At 37.2% G+C, this 22,807-nt stretch overlaps 1 protein-coding gene across 4 annotated transcripts in view; it reads left to right on the forward strand.

Moving 5' to 3' along the window:
- Positions 1-4,087: 4,087 nt before the first annotated feature.
- Positions 4,088-22,807, forward strand: part of LOC114656266 (ephrin type-B receptor 2) — a 482,289-nt gene continuing 463,569 nt past the window's right edge. For all 4 annotated transcript variants that reach the window (XM_028807771.2, XM_051931087.1, XM_028807772.2 and 1 more), the window contains exon 1: positions 4,088-4,254. In XM_028807771.2, coding sequence (XP_028663604.1) covers positions 4,203-4,254 — 52 coding nt within the window. In that variant the 5' untranslated portion in view covers positions 4,088-4,202. The remainder of the gene's footprint in view (positions 4,255-22,807) is intronic.

Here is a 22,807-nt window from a genome sequence, read left to right on the forward strand (position 1 = left end):
AATCTTACCGATTTGAGTCAAACTGCTCAAGGTCCAAAAAATGTTTCTTTAGAAGAGAATCGAAGAGAATGTCTTGACCTCGTAGACTTTTAATGAGATGCGAGGTCATCTTTAAGATATGGAAACGAGATTCTTCTCCTCCTCCTCTTCGTGTGTATTACGTAACTGCCGAGGTGAAAAACAGGATACTTTTTCGAGTTAATAGTAAACGAGTACGGAAGGCGTTTTATTGTTTTAGTTTATTTGGTAACACACCAGTGAGACCCACCACGCTTTCAGGAACCGTCCGGAAGGATTCTCGATGCCTGGCTGGCAAACATTTGTTTTTAATTTACCTTTTAGGCTTTGACAGCATTGACAGGTATGACGGCTGACAGAATACACCGCGGCAACAGCGACTTGTAATTTAATCAGAGTAACTCCTAGTGTTTTTTATCCTTTGGTAATTCTTTTGGTATGAAGAGAAATACTTTTAAAATCTTACTGCAAAATAGAAATAATTTTTAAAGTTTTTTTTATTGGTTTAGAAACAAAACTTAATGACATAACACAGCCCAATTAAGTGACAATAACATGACAAATGCAGATTAGTCGCCTCCAAATCCGATGAAAATCATTAGAGATTATTAAACGTTACATTAAATTATCAGGGATTATTTGCCGAAAATGTTTTGAAAAGTACACTAACAGCAGCATCAGCCCTATTATTATTACTTTCAAGTACTATTATTGGTTGTAATACTAGAAGTATTCTAATTGACTCTTAGAGTTTCGGATCTTGTGCGGGTGAAACGCCACCGTGAATTTTAACGCGCCGCACCGTAAACATTCGCTGTTCATTCGCTCGTCCAAGTAGCTCACTGGCTCGTTTCAGCAGAATGTTTCCCAATCTTTTCTTTCAGCATACAAGTCTGGTGAGCGCGCATTTAATAGGCGTTAAATGTGGACTCGCTAATATATGCTTTAAAATGGTATACAGTACATTAACAAAAGTCAGAGTAAGGAGAGTGCTGCTGCAAATGCTGTCGAGGTCTTTTTAAAGAGAAGAAGCGCTCCACTCGCGGCTAATAACAGTCTTATTAATACAGTTACTGGTGGTTTTAAGCGTTAATGAATACTGGATGTAATTCAGAAAACATCAATAGCCCGCTATTGCTGTAATAAAGATGGAATATTTAGTGGTTACGTATGTTCCTTTGGGAGGCGTATGAGTTTTATCTTCATGTTTATAATACTCATAAAAGCCCGTTATAGATTCCTGGAAGGTTTTCTTATAGGGTTATATATTATTATGTCTTTGATTAATATTTTCCATTTGCCCATTAATGTTTCTCTTAAGTCTGTATTCAGTTAAACCAGGACAAGTTCTTTATCGGTGACAAATGTTCTGTGTCATACAGAGCTCAGTGAACGGGCGCAGGATATTTTAAGTGAGGGGTACACCTAAAGCAAAGGTTTCTTACAATTGCGACACGGTCAGTGTAACTTGAACTACAGGCAGACATAAAAACCCTTGGCGAGCAATCCAAGCTCAGTACACGGAGAACGATGCGAGCTGAGACCTCGCAGGATCTGATTATGGAAATTTCAGTTTCAAAACGTTTTCTCTGTGATATCAAATCCTACTTATTATAAATTCAGATATGGCAGACGTGCACACGTGTGTTTTGGATTAAATCAGAAGCGTGCAGGAAATGTGATTAAAAGTATAACTTTATTACATGCACCCCATTTCACTTCCAATTTCCATGTGTCGAGCTGTATAAAGCAACAAGAGTTGGAGGAACAGTAAATAACAGATGGAAACGCTTTGTGGTGAAAGATCAGTCATAAAATCCCAAACGCCAATGAGAAAACAACGAGCAGTCCATAAAACATAATACCGTACATGTGAAATCCTAAAAGATATGTCATTATTTTATCATGTACAGCCTGCGACACCAAACGGGAAGCAGTACCAGTGAATATGGACGAAGCTCCCCTTTTATTTTATTATTAACTTATATATTTGTTTTATTGCATATTTAATTTTTCTCTTTTCCTCAAAACTGAATCATGTATTCATATTTAATTTTAACCGAAGTCATCTATGGCCTTACGTTGATAAACATTTAACCTGGAATGCTACAAGAAATAAACACGTCCATGAATTGAAAATAAATATTTATCAGGCCCTTGTGAGAAAAATATTTACGATCTGTATAGCGGTCCCAAAATCCATCTGCACGGACAAAAATTGAGAATCCCTGCCTTTTGTCCATTGTGCTGTTCATAATTTCACTTTTTACTTTAAATGTTTATTGCATTCTTAATTCATACTCCGAAACATATCTAAATCATGCGATTGGTGGTACTAGGAAAAAAGCGCAAGTAGTTTTCAAAATAAATAATGTGCTGTCTTCATCTGTCTATATATCGTGCACTCCATGAAAAGTGAATAAAAACTGCTCAGTACTTAAATAATGGCGAGATAAGGACGTGCAATAGAACGAAATAATAAAAAAACGCTTACACGTTCATTTTCAAACAAACGCAATGTGTGCCTGCAATAAAAACATTGCTATTCATTCACACAGTCATACACACATATTTGCACTATGGTGCAGTGGCCAACAAATTGAAGTGGAGCCTTTAAGTCAATGATTCTTAACCTTTTTTGAGTTACGGACCACTTTAAGCATCCGATGGAAGCTATAGGACCACCTTCCCCAGGAGTATTCACATAAGCACAACTTTGCATGCAATGAATATAATGTTATTTATCGAGAATTGATGGTCTCATACATATACACACAAAGTATTATTAAACTTTAAAGCAAACAATCTAAAAAAAACACTCCTTTTTATGCAAAAAGTAATGGCCACTCATTATAATTATGAAATGAAATACTTTTGTGCAAATTAAAAGAGATCTACTACCACTATGTTTTCTACTACCATTACTACTACTACTACTACTACTACATCTACTCTAAATCAACAGTATCGGGCTGTAAAGTGAATATAAATGTTAATTTTTATCTGACCTTCACGGACCCCCTGAAACTCATACAGGGGTCCATGGACCTCAGGTTAAGAACCCCTGCTGTAAGTGTAGAAGTCCATCTCTCACCTCGATCACTTAATCTTTCTGAGCACCAATATATACAAATACAAAATCATTTTAGCGCATTCTGATAAAAACAAAGCCATAATATCAGAGATGAAAAGTAAAAATACACACTTTAAAAAACAATATGTATGTATGCAAATAATACATACATATAAAATGTATTAGTTCTATATATTAAACCGATTTAGATATGCATGTAAACATATCTATCTATCTATCTATCTATCTATCTATCTATCTATCTATCTATCTATCTATCTATCTATCTAAATAAAATGTATTGCAAAAACACAATGTAGTGTTTATCTTTCTATGCTAGGAAAACATTTTTGAATTTCTGAACACAAAAATATTCCACATTACACTTTTAGGCGGTTTGCTATTTTAGGACGTTCATTAGAAAAAGCAGAATCAAATAATTTATTGTTAATATGGAAAAACCTGAGTGTTATATTCTTTAAAGTTTTTTTTTTTGGCACACTTGTTTTAGAAGTGATTTGTTGGATAATTTCAATATTTGTCACATAGATAAGAATATTAAACACAGTCGCTATACGTTAATAGCGCTATTTAGGATGATTTATAAAATAAATAAATACAAATAACGACAATATAACCGTCTTCTATGTAAAAGCAAGGATTAGTTCAGAAAAAAGAGAACGAAAGAAAAAATTCACGGCTTTATGTGCTTGATTGATAGAAGAATAAAAAATTCTGAACTAGGGGGTTGACGCAGAAGTGAAGCGTGAGCGAATCTAAAAAGCGACCTTTGAAATGTTTTCTAACATTAATATATAATGTTTTTTACTTTTAGAGAATAATTTTTAATAGGGTGTGTGCATTATGAATTTTGTTAGAAAGAAATAAGCTTGACAGGAGCGGCGACGCCCCCCGAGACTTTCACCTTTTGGTATCTTCCAAACTTCGCTTAGATTTTTGTTCTGTTTCATGGGATCTGGTTCATTCTGTTCTCAGTAAAGGATTGTGTGTTTGCAGCTCAGCTACCGCTTTCAATGGCTTTTCGGACGTATTATCATTGAATGCCTGGGCTTTTGAATATATTTTTTCTGCTGAGAAATCCATCGCAATAATGGATATCTTGTGGATTTTTTGGATAGTACCGACGGTATGGGCAGTGGAAGGTAAGTGAGGTTCATTGTCTCCGTAAAGCCACTCAAAAATGTGCAGTGTGCGAGCTTTGTACGTGTGTGTGACAGACGCATTTAACCGCGCGCAGCATGTACAGCTTGGAATGTCGCTGCTGGAAAGGTGTTCGCCGACGCAGAGCATCCCTCCAGCGTGCCCTGTCCATTCCTAGTTGCGACGCTGGGGATTCGTCTGTATTGTGTGCTGGAAAATCGCGCCTAGCTCTTTATGTCAATTATATGCTCTTAGTGAGCTTGCTGCAGGGATTCTACACCTTTTGTGATTTGTCGCAAAAACAAACAAATTTTATAAAATAATTATTATCCAGTAAGAAAGACATTCTTTCGATATAGCAGTTGTCACTTTCATAGTGATATTGTACAACGTTTACTTTTCCAGCTATTTTCGCTGAATGAAACATGCCCATTTTTATTATTAGACTGAATAAACCTTGTTTTTAACAGCCTCTGTTCTGCAGCTAAACCCACACGTGTGCCTCCATATGCTGTAATATATAGCACATATATATTTATATATATGAGATTACGTTCAATTGTCCAATAATGATGTGTCTTTAATCGTATTGGTATTGAAAAAAGCAAAACCTGTCTTTTCGCTTTTTATTTGTAGGCGCGTGGATCCCCAATTGATATCCACAGGCTCTCGATAGTGGCTCTGGATTTCCACGAGAGAGATTTCAGTGAAGCCGAGTTCCTGGGCAAGAGCGTGGAAATCGAATGCATGAATTTCATTTATGAAGCGATAGATTGGGCAAAGTCCGACTGTATTTTGGGAGGGGGTGGGGGGTTGGGGCTCTTCGCTAGTTGTACGGTGTTGCGCTTTACCATTTGCAGTGGATCGTTCATGGGCGGTGTGTCGTACCGTAATTGCCAACAATAATTTTCCAAGTTAAAGTCTTTGTCTGTCAGATTGAGTTTACGACGAAATCCTTACGCCAGAATACAACCTTGAACGCGTGGATTTAATCACACGTGAAACAGTTTAGGACGAGCTACCCAAATATCAACTAGTGTGGTTTTGAAATGAATATTTAAAGCGTGATTTTTTGAACATTGAACTAAAGATGAGAAAGACAAAGAGTACGGAGGCATCATCTGACAGGTCGCTCCAATATTCTGATGAGTGGTGTGATTACTGACGAGGGTCTTAATAATAATAATAATAAGCAATTCCATTACCCCTCATTATTATTATTATTATAAATATAAAAATTAATAATAATGCTAATAATAACAAACGGCAACAGGTTAAATTAATTTTATATATTTGGGTTGGGTGACAATTCATTTATTTTCAGCAGACTTACATTTCTTATGCCAGCCTTTTGGCTCTTGATATTAGTAAGTGTCAACAGAAATTAGATTTGTAACTAGCTAGTTGCACCTTTTAATGCCATGTTTGTGCCCCTTTCTGTTGTCTGTGGCAGAGCTGACTGCTGCACCTCAAAGTCTGGCCTTTGGACTACTGACTAGGCCAAAATGCCACTTTCTGAACCCTTCTCAATACTGTATGTTAATTCTTACCATTGGTGTGTGTGAATACGTTGCAAAGCATGGCATGTCTGGGGACTTGCTTATGCTTTTGTTGTTTGCCAGTCATTTTTGTTTTTGTAAGATCTTTGGAGGTGAAGATGGGACAGAAAAATATAGCATTTACCAAAGCTTTTCCACTGAGACATGTTATAGTGAGAGGAGTTGTTTGGATTGCGCGTCACTTCCATAAGCATGTGACTGATTATCTGCGATTTAATTAATATTTTCAAAACAACCTAATTAAGAAGCGATTCCATTCACCTTTTCATTTTTTTACACTGCCAAAACCTATGGTAATGAATCTTTGTATGAGAGCTGAGCCATTTATTTACCTTGGTTGTCTTTGGCTGGAATATTCTAATCACTTGATGTCAGCTCATAAAATGAATACAATGCAGTCCAAATCCATTGTAAGCAGTCTGTAAATTTAGAGAAAGAGAGAGGGAGAGAAAGAGGGATTCTTTGTCAGCCGAGGAGTTTCTTTGTATGTGCACTGACGGCTGTCCCTTTGATAGAATGGAGGACATTTATCTATGAAGAGGAAAGTTCAAATAAAACAGTAGAAATAAGGTGAAGCATTTTTTTTTTGCTTGAATACCCACCATTGCCTCTTATAAGGCTGACTCTGTTTTATTTTTTATTTGGTGCTGAATTTTGTGAAACTTATTTTCATGGAACACATTATTATACCAATACAAATCACTTTCATTACATAGGTAAAAAAAGAAATAAAAAAACAAAAAAGGTCTGCCCATTTATTGTGTTAAAGGTCACAGTCCCTTAAAGGTGTGAAGGTCATAAATCAAGGCATTTGCCTCTGCTCAGTAGCTAACACGCAGGTTTCTCTTTGAAGTATAAAGATTTGACACTTGGTGTGAAAGTAGTAAATTTATCATATGGCCCATTCATAAACGATGAGTTAAACCTGGTAGCCTAATAGCTCAAAAAAAAAGGAAAAATAAAACAATAAAAGTAAAATTGGATCCTAATTGAATTTGGGGCTAGTCAAATAACAAAGGACATTCTTTTGCAAATTCAGTTCAAATGTTTTCACTCCCGGAGGTGGCCCATTTAACGTGAAGGCCCAGCCCTGTAGGTTCAATCCTCATTGTACTCGGCAGTTTGTCCATTTGCTGGTTGCGCCAGGCTCCATATATCTGAACAAATTCCATGGACGTGGCACTCCTGAAGTGGGCACTACTTGAGTTCCAAAATGTGTTTTTTTTTTTTTTATTCATTGCAGAACACACACGCAAGCCTAAAATGATACATTCTGAGGTAACAAGTCCATGGTTTTTGTAGTTTGATTTTTTTTTTTTTTTATCGGATTGATAGACAATACTAGGGTAGAAATTTAATAATGCGTAATTTTTTTGTTTGTACAATAGTTCATGCAATTAAAGGAAAAACTTGAAACTGATACAGATTGGTTGTGTGAAGGTTTTGTGAAAGACTTGGCTTTTCCGGGTAGAGCCTGGGTATATAATCTTTCTGTTGTCTAGAGTATCTCTTTCCTTGTTTACGTTTGTGCTATTCATGAGATGCATTTATGTGAGAGGTACACTGTTTAATAAACTAAAGGAACTCCTGATTTATTCTCAGACTGAGCTGCCAAACGCCAGACATCAGTGTGATGTGAGTTATATATAAATACTCTGAATCAGAGCTGACTAAATCCATTCTCCCGTCTGCCCACTGGTTTCTGACCATCAGTTTTAACTGAAAAGCAGCAACCCTCGTAAATCTCCAAATAGTCGCCATTAAACGTCATTAGAGCTAAATGTGTTTCACAAAAATATTTATATCGAGACTAAATTCTGTGCTAATTTTCATTTTGAAAACGTAATGGAATTTTATGGCTATAATAATGAATTAAAAATTCAGAGTTTTAGTGCATTAAGTGCACATTCGTATGATTATAAGACATTGACTACTGTGGTCGAGATTCTTCAAGGCGTTTCCTTTCCATATGCTGGGAACGTTCAGGACCTGTAAACCAAAAGCCAATTTATATTTTTCATGATGCTTCAATGCCCAGTAAAGTCGATTTTTACTTGTTTTATTTAAAGAAAAAGAAGATATTTTTGAACAGCAGCCTTTAGCAAAATTCCGCTGTCTTGATGTGATGGTCTTGCCATTTTCTTTCTTGTATCACCCCAGTAGCTCAACCAATAAATTTCCGATACTGCACTACGTATAAAAATGTAGAGTTGAAAAAGAGGTCAGCGCCGCTGTAACCTAAAAAAACAAGTACAGAAATCAGTGGGGGGCGGGGTGGCAGACATTTTGGGTCCATGTCATCTAGTGCGCCTTTACTTGGCCAGTAAGCCGCCTTACATTTACTTGATGGCGTCATATTCCATTCTTTTTGGTGTTTTTTAAAATCAATTTATATTATGTGGTTTGATTTGGTTGCGAAATGTGTTATTTTCAGCACCATGACTGATGGAATCATTTCATTTAGAGAATTTCTGAGTTAACACCTTCATAGGTTGTCAGATAATTTATGCATAAACTTACATCAGATCTTATGACATTACAGAAACATTAAAGGAATCAAGTGGCTGTATTTGGATTAGAACTTTTGGTTTATTTGTAGAAGGTCTTATCTTTTGTGATTTGATGTCAAAATATTTATGTGTTTTCATATTAGGAACATTTAATAGTTTCTGATTTTTCCAAGTCCTCTAATATTTGCTCTTCAAGGACAACTGTATCAAATGTTTTGTGTGCTGTCTGAAAAAGAAATGCTTTTAGTTTTGGTTGATGAAATTTTTTGTTTATTTTATAAATTTCACAGCTCAGTTTTTTTATTATGTGTCTAATATGGATTACAAAATGCTATTTTTGTTAATCCATTTTAATAATTCAAAGAATACCTGAACAAAAAATTTTAGAAAGCGTTCTCAGACACCATTTAGATAAAAATGTTTATTTTTGCTCGAGTGTGTATTGAAAACTTTTACAAGTGCATTGTTAATATTCAGAAATAGTGATGCTTGTTGTTTGTAAAAGCAAAATAAATATTTACACATGTATGTGTAAATATATAAATTTAGTCAGAGTGAATGTAGTTTACCTCACCTCAAGTGACCAAACAAGACAGCATGATTTCTAGAAATTTCCTTATATTAGTAGCAATTATATATTTAGAGTTGGCCACATGCATGAGTTAAAGTATTTATCCTCATCAGAGACAAAAAAAAAATCCTTTCTCTTTCTTAGTACCTCATTTCATTACTATAACTGACATTAAGACCTAAAATTAGGGGAGCAATCTAAGATCGATAGACACCATTTCTGTTCTGTCTTTGTCTCATCCAATAGAGTGTAAACTTGTTAACAAGTACCATTAATGTGTGATCACGTAAATGTCTTTGTGTGAGCTGATATTCCTCTGTGAACACATTTAGTTCACCTCATATTTCCCAGTTGATGTAAAAAAGTGTAATTTCAATTAATATTTAATAATTATTAAATAACAACTTACACGAGGCATTCTTCAGTTAGTGTGATCTGGTGGCCATGGCAGTGCAATATAAAAAACCCTGAGGGTTGGTGGTCCAGGTCACACCTTTGGCTCACTGTGTAATCCTGAACAAGTCACTCATCTTCCCTGTGTTCCATCTGGAAAAATTTTTTAAAAACAATTATCCTGCATCTCTGTAGCTGTAAAAGCATTTTAGGGTTGTGTTTCACTATAGAAAAGTACAATGCAAAAAGAACCAATATACATACTGCACCCTACCCCACAATAGGCATAAATGGATAATTACATGACTCCCATACTGTATATACATACATAAATGCAAATTATTTGATTGCAGGAAAACGTTTAACAGGTTTTGGGGTATGAGAAATGTCTGAGGAGTTTGAATCTGAGACAGAGTATGGCCTAAAGACTTGCACATAAGTCAATAAGAGACATGATTGCCTGTTTAGTCCCTACTACTGATTCATGCCCTCACCCACAGAAAAACACTTTATCATTTCCTGTAATCCCAGTGAAGGACAATAAAAACATTTGGCTTGTTCACCTATTTTTAATTTTTTTTCAACAAATGTGTATAGAAGAAACATACGGTGCCTTCCATATCCATCTTTTGCACTGCATCATATATTTATATGAATAGTAATCAGTCCATTCATTTTCTGAATTTAGCTGCTTTGGACACTAGATAAGAACCAAGTCTGGAAAGCCCCCCAGAGCATACTACCACAGTCACATCCACATGGGGCCGATACATTCAGTTAACTTTACTGCCATTACATCTTACAGTATAATGAAGGTATTTGTTACTAGTCCCACTGGAGAGGAAACCTGTAGCAGCAGTATAATTCATGGAACATATAATAATAATAGTAATTGTATTAATAATATGACCACAAACCTAGAAAAAATATAACAGTAATAGCAAATAATAATATAAAAACAATAATAATATGCTCCAGTTCCTTACAACCCTGAATTGGATTTGAAAATGAATGGTTGTAATATTATTATTATTTTTTATTGGTTTTATTATTATTATTATTATTATTATTATTAATTGTTTGGTCCCATTTTAAAAATTGTTTTAATTTTCTGAAAGTTTTTTAAATTTTTTAGAGCTTCCTTAAATGTTGGTGAATTTATGTGTTAGATATTCACAATCCTCTAATGCCACACAAGGCTAGTTTTTAATCTAATTTTTCAACTTTTTAAACTTATGTCATTTTGTAAAATTTCCTTAAATATTGGTAAATTTTTGTGTTAGACATTCACAGTCATCTGATTTTTTTTTCAAAATAAACAAAATTAGATTTCTGCTGAGATTCTTGTCCTGCTGTGTATACATATGCAGGCACACACATTGTATTGTATGTGTGAGGAAAGCTGGGTGTATTTGCGTGCATATTAGATGTATTTATTATAATACAATATATGACTAATAAAATGTGTTTCTACAGTAACTACTTTGAAATATGTGCTGTAATATCATAAAGTAATAATGGACACTTTATTCGTGAATGGAAATATTTAATGTATGGTAATATATACCGATTTTTCTTCTATGCCACACAGCACAAATCCTTTTATCTTTTCATCTCTCTACATCTGTGTGTGTGTTATGCATATTTTGACAGATAACGGCCAAGCCGCTTGCTTATTGATTCAAGCAGATGCTTTCTATTGCGCTTTTAAAGAAATACAAATGCAAGGACGGCAGGGCCATTCACTTTTTTTTTTCTCCTTTTGTTTTCCTTCTGATTTCATGTAAAATTCCTCATGATTGGGTTACTTACTCTCCAGAATTTGTCATTTCTGTGGTAAACTATAGTACATCATTTTTAATTATATGAGAAAAAAAGGACATTCAAAATGGCTTTCTGTTTCTGTTGGGACATTTGGTTTAATACATTCTGAAGATCCTGCTTTCATTTTACAAAGCTGCCTCTTTGTAACACAGTCTGATCATATTTGTATGGAGTAACACATTTGATACCTAAGGTGTTTTATTGCTTCTTGAAGACAGACAACAGCAGATGTTTATTACACATTTTCAGTTGAATTACCACTGATTTATGTGTTTTGTCATGTTGAGAACCCACTGTGTTGTTTTTGATGTTTCCTCAATAAAAAAAAAAAAAAAACTGAAAGTGTGTTTCAGTTGTATCTGTGTAAAGGTTTTAGGCAGAATGCTGTAGGCAGTGAGGAGTAATAAATTAAAAGAGAAATAATAAGTAGGTTTGAATTGGTTGCCATTTGATTGTGATGTCTGTGGCCACGGCTGACTTGCTGAGACATCAGCGACTCGCTTGGTGGAAGTGAAGTCGAATGTTGGGATGGAAATTCAGATGCCACGTTGGCTTCTCCACTGGTTTGGGTTTTCATACCAATCTTCCAGATGAAGTCAGGAGTTTTTGAAGTGATTTCTCCGTCTCTCTCTTTCTCTCTTTCACTTTTTCTGTTTCTTTTTTCTGACTCAAAAAAAAAGAAGCTGTTACTGTTAGGGGCTGTTACTTTTTAGCAATACAGCTGACTGACCACCAATTTTCCCAGGCGTATTGTTCCTGCTTTCTTTCTGTCTAATTTCATTGCTGGATATCATAATGAGCTAACAATGTGAGAAACATATTGGTCCAGTCCATGTCTTCCCAAAATCTTTTATTTTTAAATGAATTAACAGATCTTGCATGTATGCTTTTTTATCATTCTGAAATGCAAAATGAGAGAAAGCATGTAGTATGCTATACAGAAATTAAATATAGCTAACCCTAAAAATAAGTACAACAAATGTGAGAACATAAGAAAATATGAAATTTATGAAGTTCAGTTTGTGAAGCCATAGCCTAAATAATAAATTTACTGCAAAGACTCACGCAACAGCAAAAAGTGGTTTGCATGCCGAGTATTGCTTAGGCATCTCTGTGTGTTTATTTAATAGAGCAGCTTCACACTCTTCCAAAATAATCATTCATTTTCTGAACCAGTAGAGCCTGGCATGGGAAGGAGTGTAGTTTGGCAGCTTGAAAGGGATGCCAGTCCACTGAAGTCCTCCACACTCTTTCATGGAAGGAGAATTTTGAGGCGTCAGTCAGTCTAACCAGACTTCTTTGGGATGTGGTAGGAATCCTTCAATTCTGCTGTAACAACAGTAGTTAATAGTAGTCAATTTTTTGTGCGGAGATTTTAATCATATCAAATAAGATTCGGTTATAGGTTAAATTAGATTACATTAGATTAGATAAACTTTATTAATCCCAAAGGGAAATTCAAATTCATACAACAGGAACTAAAAAACAAGAATACAGACTCAAGATAAATAATACAGTCAGACAACTAATCAGTCAATAAATCTTCAGTCCATTTGAGAAATTTGTTTGCTTTTGAAGCAGTGGAGCAGAATAACAGACAAATAAAAAAGTTTAGATGTGTAAGTAGACAAACTTGACTCTTATTTCATTAAAAAAGAACTTTGCTTTTCCCCTATTCCTGCTTTGCATTACTAGTTGGAGCCACGAGGTGGCAGCACCTTGGTGTGATTCTTAGTGTGTTTCATGGCAATCCTGCTCTATGGACTTGAAGACTCAGTGAACGTCTTGTTTCCTGTCCCCTCAGAGACTAAAGCCACAGGTGCAGGTGTGAAAATGTTATCAAAAGATTTTTGTATTTTGGAGAGTGACATGCTTGGAATGATCTCCTAATATATCAGTGGACAATGAAGTGCCTGTTTAGGGACTTTTGTTTTTTTTGTTTTCGGAGAGGCCATTGTCACTAGGACACAGTTGAATAGTTTGACCCACTTTCTTTGCTCCTGTTGGACACTATTCATCAGCCATCTGATGGTTATAAGGCTGTGCACTCTCATGCCAGGTGGCATAACCCCTTACATGGAACATCTGAGGCATTCTTGAATTTGCATTTTAATTATTAAAGCCTGAGGATATTGAAGACTTATATATAAACAAATTCTGCTCTCCAGAAGTTGCTCAGCGTTGTGGGGAAATTATTCCAGTCATTGATAAACAGAAAAGTCAGTGAATTTTTTCACATATTATGTGAAAAGCACTAAATAAAGAAAATATTAACCAATGCACTAATTTGCTTTGATAGGGTTATATAAAGCATTATATAAAGTAAACTGTAAATGTTGGGTTTATTTAGCCATACTCTTCATGATGGTGTTATGCCAGTAACTTTATTCAGGTACTGTTCAGTGAAAGGCACTACCTAAGAAAAAGATTAACAAATGGGCTAATTTCACCCCCGCTTGGACTGGCGTCCTGTCCAAAGTTTGTTCCTGCCTCATGCCATATGCTAGCTGGGATAGGCTCAGGCATCCCACGCGACCCTTTTCAGGACTAAGCATGTTAGCAAATGGCTGACTGATTGACTAATTATGTAAGGTGCTTTCACATTGTTCTGGAAGACACTTTACAAACTAAAATGTAATTGGTGGATTTTGTTAGCAATGCTTTCCATAATAGTGAAATTATTTAACAATGCTCTTAGTAATATAATGTAAAATATTATTAGTTTTTGCTTGATTAAATATGAAAACATGAATGAAATGGTTTTGTATGCCACCCCACCTCCCCCAGTTGTTTTCCCACCATGTTCGGGGATCCTAGCGCCACTGGATGAGCCCGTAGGGTAGAGCCTGAGATAGGTCTACATAGTTGGAGTTAGTTTGTTTATTTGTTCCCGCTTTTCCGACTGTTCAGCAGAAATTCAAGCCGTCTGCGATTCTCCTTTCCCTGTAAAGTCCTCCTTTATGTGTTTTTTGAGGGGGTCACTTCAGGCCTTCTCAAGGGTCAACTCCACCACCTGGAGAACACTGCACTGATTGAGCTCCTTTCTGCCCTTGGAGACACACTCTTGGCAGGTGGAAGCCGAGCTGTTTTCTCTCCGCCGGCGAAAGAACCCTTCTATTCATAGCGAGAGGAGCGGCCCTGCCGGCTGTATGTGTGCTTAGCTGCCAGGATATGTGGACTTGCGTCCAGCAGAAGAGTCTGTTTCTCATTGCCTTGCTATCGGGCCACGCTCAAGCTTTAGCTTTCCTGACCAAATCCAAATAGTTGGCAAACAGAGGCTGATTTCCTCAGTGCACCTTTGTCTGTTTTCAGTTAAATTGTATCTACAGTATGTGTACTTTTACTTTTTCAGGTGCCTTTTTAGCTGATAGGCCTGAGGATGACCTTAGCCCCCATTGCTCACATTTGGGTTGGTCAGCTGAGGTCAGTGTTTACCAAGCCTTGAGCCTTTGACAGGCGTGGAAGAGATCAATGGAGGTGCCCAGTTGTATACTCTCTCTTTGTGAGCCCTGCCACTCTAACACACCCTGCAGTAAGGCTGGCATCAGATCTTGCGTGACTCCTCTCAGCAACAGCAAAGCTGTGCCACAGTCCCCAGGAGAGCAGCATTGACAAGGAGCCTTTAGGATTTCCACTGAGTGCTTTGATGCCAAGGGATAGGCTTTCCAAAAAAGTAAAATTACTCAAATTCTGGCACTGTTGCGTGCTTGGCCAAATCCGTACGTAATTAGAGAAGCAAAGTGCAGCAAGATGTGTTTTTTTGCATATAACGCCTTCCATTGTACAATCAGTTACAGCTTGTTTAATGCTACAGAACCCTCAGTTAAATTAACCAACTAGACATTTGGAAAATTTATTTTTCCCAAAAGAGGTAGCAAGAACCAACCATTTCAGGTTGTTTCTCCCCCCAGCCTGTGCAGGGGTTTTGCCTGCTGGGCAGATGAAAGTATAAATGCCAGTCTTAAACATCTTTCTCTCAGAGCTCTCTGCTGGAGCTTTGACACAGAAGTGTTGTCAGCAGCTCCCCAGCGTTAAGGCTCAGTATGTGCTTGTGGCTTAAGAAAGACTGTCTGTATGTCAGTCTGTCCACTCTCCTTTGTATTTGGAAACCTCAGAAGCAAGTACCCAGAGGTGCTCAGCTATGCAACAAGAGATGTGAAAAAAAAATAACAATAAAACCCAGCAGATTCCATATTTGAAGCTGATGATTGGATGGATTCACTGCAGCTGCTGGCTGATTGGAGCAACCACCAACCCTGGCAATCAGCATCTTAAGACATGGAACATTCCAGCCTGGTGGAGTCCGTGGAGCCCTTCACCGTCACTGTGCTTTCCACTAAAGCAGTGCAGAGTTCTGGGTTAGTATATGTGGGAGCAGCAGGATGTGTTGGGGTGTTTCATTGCATGCCCAATCTCTGAATTTGTATCCACTCAGCAATTCTATGTTGTTATTCTTTCTTTGTAGGCTTTTACACTTTTAACATTTTTCTAATATAGCTTAATTTTTACTATAATTGTAATTAGAGCTCTGAGATGAGTGGTGTGTCTTGTCATCAATTGTCTGGGAATGGTTATCTTAGCACTGGTGGCACATAACTTTAAGGACCTGGGTTCATTGAAATTTGGATTAAATCAGATTAGATACACTTTATTAATCCCCTGGGGAAATTCAGATTTCCTCTCAAATCTAAAAGACTTCCATTTTAAACAATCTGGGGACTGTAAAATAGTTTGATTTGAAGGCATAGGGGTTAAATGTATGAGAGTGTCCTACAGTGTGTTGGCATCCCATTCACGGTTGGTTCATGCCTTGTTTTGGATGCTGCTATGATGGTCTACCAGCCCTCTGTGACCCTGGAAAGATATAAAGGAATAAATAAAATGAATACTTTTGAAAAAAGTAGTCATAGTCTTATCCCAATGCAGATTTCTACTACAGAAGTTAAAAATGCAGTAATCTCAAACTCATCTACCAGTTGCAGAGTCAGTGTCGACAACATCCGGAACCTGGTGAAGAACCTGCCATAGAAAAGTATTTTGTAAATTACTATTTGAAATTTCCAAGCAGTTGAACAAGAGCGACACAGCGCTGCAGCAGACAGCTTTTATGCCTGACAATGTATACTGTTCAATTCAATTCTTTTTGTATAGCGCTCTTCATTTAGTGCAGGCTCAGAGTGTTGTTACAAGTTTGCAGGCAAAATACAATTACAGACTTTACAAATTGCTGATGATGTGATGAATACACATAAAGTTACAGATCTTTCACTAGAGCATCTTTCTTTTAGGCACTTGTATGCCCTTCAGATACAACCCTTTGTTTCCTTCATCACCTTAAAGACAGGCTGCAGAGTCAAGTAGCAACTTTGTTTTGCCCATTGGGCAAGTGTGTGCCCTTCTCCTTGTCGCTACACCAGTTGCCATCTGGATAGTGTCCAGATACTTGTGACCTTAAACTGGATATTTAGTGACAAGCAGTAATTAATGTTTAATGTGTAACGTATCATGTCCATCCATCCTTTAGACAAGCCAGTTAGTCCTGTTCAGTTTTGTGCATTTCTCAGCAAGACAGGACATGAATCCTGGATGGGTGGCAGTCCATTGGTGGAGTACTTTTGAATTGACAACTCACTGAGTCCATTCATCTTGAGGAATTGATTGAAAAAAACTGAGAACCCAGAAGAAAAAAAAGCAGCTATGGGGAAAATGTACAAAGTCTTCACAGACAATGGCCAGGCTGGCATTCCAACCCAGAGGAGGCACCAGCCCTAACCAATGCACCACCATACTGCCCATCAAATAGCAGAGTGACATCTGTTCTCAGATTTAATCAGTGCTGAACCTTAAACCCTGAAAACATGGTGAACTGTTCCAAAACGGGAATATGGTAAGAGGCAGCACTTTAGTTTTTTTCAGTTTAGTTTAAATATTAGCTTGCTAGCTACAGAAGCTAAATAAAGCGAACAAGGCAGAATATTTACTTTCAAAGCAGTTTTGTCCCGTGTTACTTGAAGAACAATCAGAAATATAAGGATTAAAAAAAAAACACAAATCTGGAATTGGCATTTTCCATATTTCTCTTTACAAGTCCTAGTAGACCTGACTCAAAGTCCAGATGTTTTTCGACCTTGCTGTTGGCAGTGGAGGTGGGCCATGACGTACAGGAATCTAGTTTTGGGAGTAAAACGAGACCAGTAGACCTGAGTACAACTCTTTGTGTTTATTGATTTATTTTTTATTAGGTACATATGAATTTTCATTTATTAAAAAGCTGGCACTTCCTCCCTGTAAGAATGAAACAGTGGTGGTCTGCTTACATGCACCAGCTGCACTGCACCCAGGTTCTTAACTGGGGATTTCATGGAAAGTGATTAAACCTCCCTGTTCCCTAATATACAGTCGGTGAGGTATACTTTTCTCTTCATAATTATACAAACGTTTATGTTTATTAGAGGAAAAATCAAATATGTAAAGCTCTTTATATGTAGAGTGAATGCGTCTTTGGATGAAGTATAACCATGAGGTTGAAAGTGATTTGCTACAGGCAGTAATCCATTAGTTACAGATTAAATCTGAAGGTCAGCTTTCTTTTCTTTTCAGAGTCCAGCTGTGTTTAAATACACAAAGCAGCACACACACACACACACACACACAAACAAATACATGACGTGCCTTCCATGCCTCTATTTTCATACCTGTGCAGATTTCTCATTTGCTGTGTTTTTTTTTCTTGCATGAAGTCCTTCTTATGCACACGACCAATTTTGCACAGTTACAGTATATTGCTGTTGTGTTCAGCACAGAGCCATGGGTTCAACTGTTAGCTATGTGAAGTGTGCACATTCTCTCCATGTTTATGTGGGTTTTTCCCTGAGAATTCTGACTCTTGTCAAATATGCTTAGGTTAAGTGACAACTATAAATAGGCTTTGTGACTGGTGATAAACTGCATTGAACACCTTGCTGAATGTTTGGGCCCCAGCTGGGTGAAACCCTTTTTAATGCACAACCATAAAATAAGGGGTGCACGATAGCACAACATGAAAGTCAGTTGCCATATCCCAGAAATAGTGCTCTCCTCGATCAATGCATGTTGCAGGAAGCTGCATCGTCTTTAGACTTCAGGTTCCTAATAGACTCCTCCTTCTGGTTGGCCTACCTTTTTTATAGCACCGGGTTTGAAATGGACAGGGCTTTTTTCGAAAGTCCTAGGCATCCTCCATGCTGTGAGTAAATGACAAGAATGTGTAAGCAACAGCTCCCCCCTCATCCTGGAGTGGTCTTGCTTACCTTAGTAGAGTCCTAAATGTGATCCTTAAGCTCATAGGCATGAGAGCCCATTGTTTATGAAAGGGCAAGTTAATGGACTGCCATGCTCCTTCTGCTGCTCTTGTTTCACATAGATGTAACTCTGTAAGTAATTGGATGCTGTCTCTAAAAGTAAAAGTATATAGCAAATAGACATGAATTACTGTTGCCGGGATAAACGGTTACAGTTGAACATTATAAGGATTTCACAAATTGGTATAACATGGCAAGTATTGAACTTCCTTGAGTTCATTGCATTTTCATTGTAGTGCTGTGTTGTTCAGTGGCGCATCTTTATTTAGTTATAGTCTTTATTTTGTATGGCATCATCCCTTGATAGTGCAGTGTTGGTGAGGCCTCATGGATTCAACGTCCTGGGCTTGAATCTTGCGCTCATATGTTATCCATGTGGAGTTTGCATGTTCTTCCTGTGTTATCTTGGTTTTTCTTCTGGCTAATCGAGTTTTGCTTCCACATCCCCAAACACATGTGGCTGAATTTATTTGACGGTTACCAATTCTCCGCAATGTGAACTTGTTTACTCTCTGATGGACTGGCACCCTGTTCATTCTTCTTTTTATACTTCTAGGATGGTCTGGAGGCCCCTCCAACCTTGAATTGGATTAGGTGGGCTAGAAAAAATTATGAAGTTGTATCATCACAGAGTTCTAGGGAAAACAACATTACAATCCACAAGCAAATAAAACTGAGCAGTATAAACAACATAGCAAATTCAGACAAAAATGCAGTACTGAGAGATGCTTGGAGGAATTCACAAATATAAATGACTGATTTGTAACAGCACTTCTTTCTGGAGTTTGCAAGTTCTCCCCATGTGTGTATGTGTGTGTGTTTTCCTGTTTTTTTCTAATATCCCAAACACATGTTGAAACAAAATCGACCCAGTACAAGTCAATGTGGTTGTGAGCATGATGGGTCCTATGATGGACTGGCACCTGATGAGTTTTGCTTCTAGCCTTGTGATCAGTGCTGCAGGCATGCTTGAAAATGAATGGAAGAATTAACCAACCAAAGAGAGTTATTGAAAAAAGCAACTCAGCTCCTTTTCTTGAAGAGAGGCTTCATTGTATACATTCGTACAGGCAATGACTACATTAGAAGGGGCACCACTGTGCCACTGACACTATTTTATGTTATATTATATTCTGCTCATCATAGTGCTATTGCCTCATAGATTGTGGTTTCAAATCCGGTTCCTGGTCTTTGTCAGTGTAGAAAATTCTCCCTGTTATGTCCTGGGTATCACTGCAGTTATAGAGACTGATATTGTTATAATATCTATGTGTAATAATGCAGCTGATCAACAAAGATACGAAGTGCAGCCAGTTGATAGCATGTCATTCACCTAGCACAAACTACTAAGTTAAAAGCACATCAAATACCTCCCTATATAAAGCGGGTCTTATGCAGGTTGTCTTCCTGGCACTCCAGTTTTCCTTCCATATCCAGTATCCAAAAAGGTTAATATCATATTGACAGATAGTTCTTTGTCACATGCTACTCCATTCTCAGTTCTCTTCAGTGTTGTACTTTTTCCTCGTAGAGCGGTGCCCTGACATAAACCTGCCCTAACTCTGCTATCCATATATATGTATACAGTTGGTGCATGCTTTCTTCAAACAGGCAAGAGCATTAGTGCATAGCAAAGGAATAAAACAATGCGTTGAACATTTTAAAGTAAAATTCCTCTCACATTTCAGCTTTGCAAAGTGCCAGCATGGCTATAATTAGCCAATTACTGCTTTTCTGCTGCGCGGCCTTAGATATTTTTGTTTTCTTTCTTGAGAACCAATTTAACTCCATAATACAAGTAGTTATTCAATATGGGATGACAAGAAAATGGGTGACTCGATATGCCAAGATGGAATGTCATTTGTGGTTTAGAACGTACACAGGTGCAATTTAGTGCCACCAGCAATTCTTGGCATGTTTTTGTAGACAGTGAGCAAGAAAAGGAGTCCCCAGAGAAATCCCACACAGGTTCTGGGAGGAATTTGGCTCTAACCAGAGATCTTTTACAGCATACCGCAACACCAAACAGCACTGAATAATACAGATTATTTTAAGAGGAATTCGGGTTTAACCCGCAATCTCTTACAGGATACCAAATCACTAACTAGCTCTGAGTTATGCAGGTTATTTTAAATTGTAACAACAACACAAAAAAGGCATTTTTATCAATAGTCTCATTTATTGACCTTCTATCGATAGCAACAGCTATTGTTTTAAGTGTCAAAGAGTTTGAATTTGCTTAAGATTTGGCATTTCTGATTACTTTAAAAATGTTTGCGCAAACATTTCTAGTTCCAGGCCTAAACAATGCAACAGTGACTGGAGGCATTTGATTTGACATGTCTCCCTGTTTGCCTTTCTTGGCACTTCAAGTTAAATTGATGGCTGGTAGCCTGGATGAGTTTCTTAATCATTTTCTCATGAGATGCCTTTCATAGAAACTTTGTCACAAGTGCTTTGGACTTAGCCTTTACATGACACCTTTGATTGAGATCACCAATCCTCAGAGCACTTTCCAAGGCTAATTGAAAAAGTGAGCAATGTGGCTGATTAATTTTTTAAAGAAATGGGTGTTCAGGCAAGGCAGCATGAACTTGGCACCTTAGGAATGCCAAAAAAGAATGGTAGTGCACTTTAGAAGAAGAGATCTCCATGTTATCTGCCGTGATAACTTCGGTGAGCAAAAAAACACAGTGCTCTGGCTCATGGCCAGGGTGAGTTTTTGAGATTGTTCGTCAAGTAAAAAATAAGACACTTAGATATCTGGAGAAAAACAAAAACACACATGCAGAGGAGAAGCATAGATATACAGAAGCTGGGGAATGGGGTTTAAACCCAGAGAGCTGAATATAACAGGCAGCACTATTGCACCACCACACAAGAAATAATATTTTAATATTACTAAGTACTGGAATAATTTTAGATAGATAGTGTGGTTGACAGAGGAATCACAAGTGTCAGTTGGTAAATGTTGGGTGCCAACCCAGTTATCCCTATTTACTTCAAACAAAATAAATGCAAAAGTACGAGTACTCAAGTGTGGTGGCAGTAAAGTAAATGCAAACAAAAGTAGCCAAAATCAGGCTTCAGCTTTCTTATTCTTTCGAGTCCTCTTCTGTGCTCTGCTCACAGAATGGCCCCTCCTTCCATCAACCCTGTGACTTATAGCGGAAAGACTGAAAGGGGAGGAGTCCGGTGCCCTTGGTGTTGTGGAAGGAATAGGAGAGGACATGATTAGTGACAGCGACCTCTCTTGGCCTGGGGTATTTTCACATACCTTAGAGGAGCCCTGAGGGTGATCCACAGATGTGCATATGTGACAATAGATAGATAGATAGATAGATAGATAGATAGATAGATAGATAGATAGATAGATAGATAGATAGATAGATAGATAGATAGATAGATAGATAGATAGATAGATAGATAGATAGATATGTGACACACTACATATTTTATTCGTCCCATTTATGGAAGCTCAGGAAATATTGAAATATAACAATCATCAACAACAAAACTCCTTAACCAAACACAAGAATTACAGAAAAGAAGGATAAACTTCTGTCTTGGTTAATGATAAGAGAGAAGTCGCAGTAAGACATTATAAAAGCATTGATATGAAGGAGCCCTCATAGTGTATCCATTTGGTTAAAGTCCTCAATGCTAGTATGTCTAAGAGAGAATGTGCAACATTGTTCCTAATGGTCATCAGTTTTGTCTTCATTCTCTCTGCCACTACTACCTCCATGGGGTCCAGAGTATATTCAAAAACTGACCCGGTCTTGTTAATTAGCTTATTAATTCAATAGGCCTCTGTTGAAATGAGATTAAGGATTCTGTTTTGAGTCCTGCAGATAACATGTCTTTTTTGGCAATAATAAATATATCAACTACTTATAGTAATGAAAAACAGCAAGCACTATTTTAAAATATTCAAGCTTTGGATATTACCAAGGATGCTCTTCGCCACCTAGTAAGGCTGCAGGTGTAACTAAGAGCATGTCAGTAATTTTTTTCCTAGTTGCCTCAACACTTTCTCTGGTTTTCTCTGCCATTCTTAAACCTGCTGAAAGTCAAATTCCATACTGTGTTCTCTAAATGCACCTTTAGATCTACCAAACAAATTATCAGAATTAACCACATAATTGCACTGAACAAACCGAGGAAACATTCCTTTTAATTTTACACCCTGCTCTGGTGAAGATATTATGCTACCTTTTAAAGTGAGATCACTTTTCTTTGAACAATAATGTATATAGGTCTATATGTTGAGAGTATTAGTGTGTTTAGAACTGTTCTTAGGTAATGTAACATTCTCCAACCCACTTCTTCCAACAGATGGGTGTGAACAGGGGCAG

The sequence above is a fragment of the Erpetoichthys calabaricus genome, chromosome 8, assembly GCF_900747795.2.
Source record: "Erpetoichthys calabaricus chromosome 8, fErpCal1.3, whole genome shotgun sequence".
Taxonomy (NCBI): domain Eukaryota; kingdom Metazoa; phylum Chordata; class Cladistia; order Polypteriformes; family Polypteridae; genus Erpetoichthys; species Erpetoichthys calabaricus.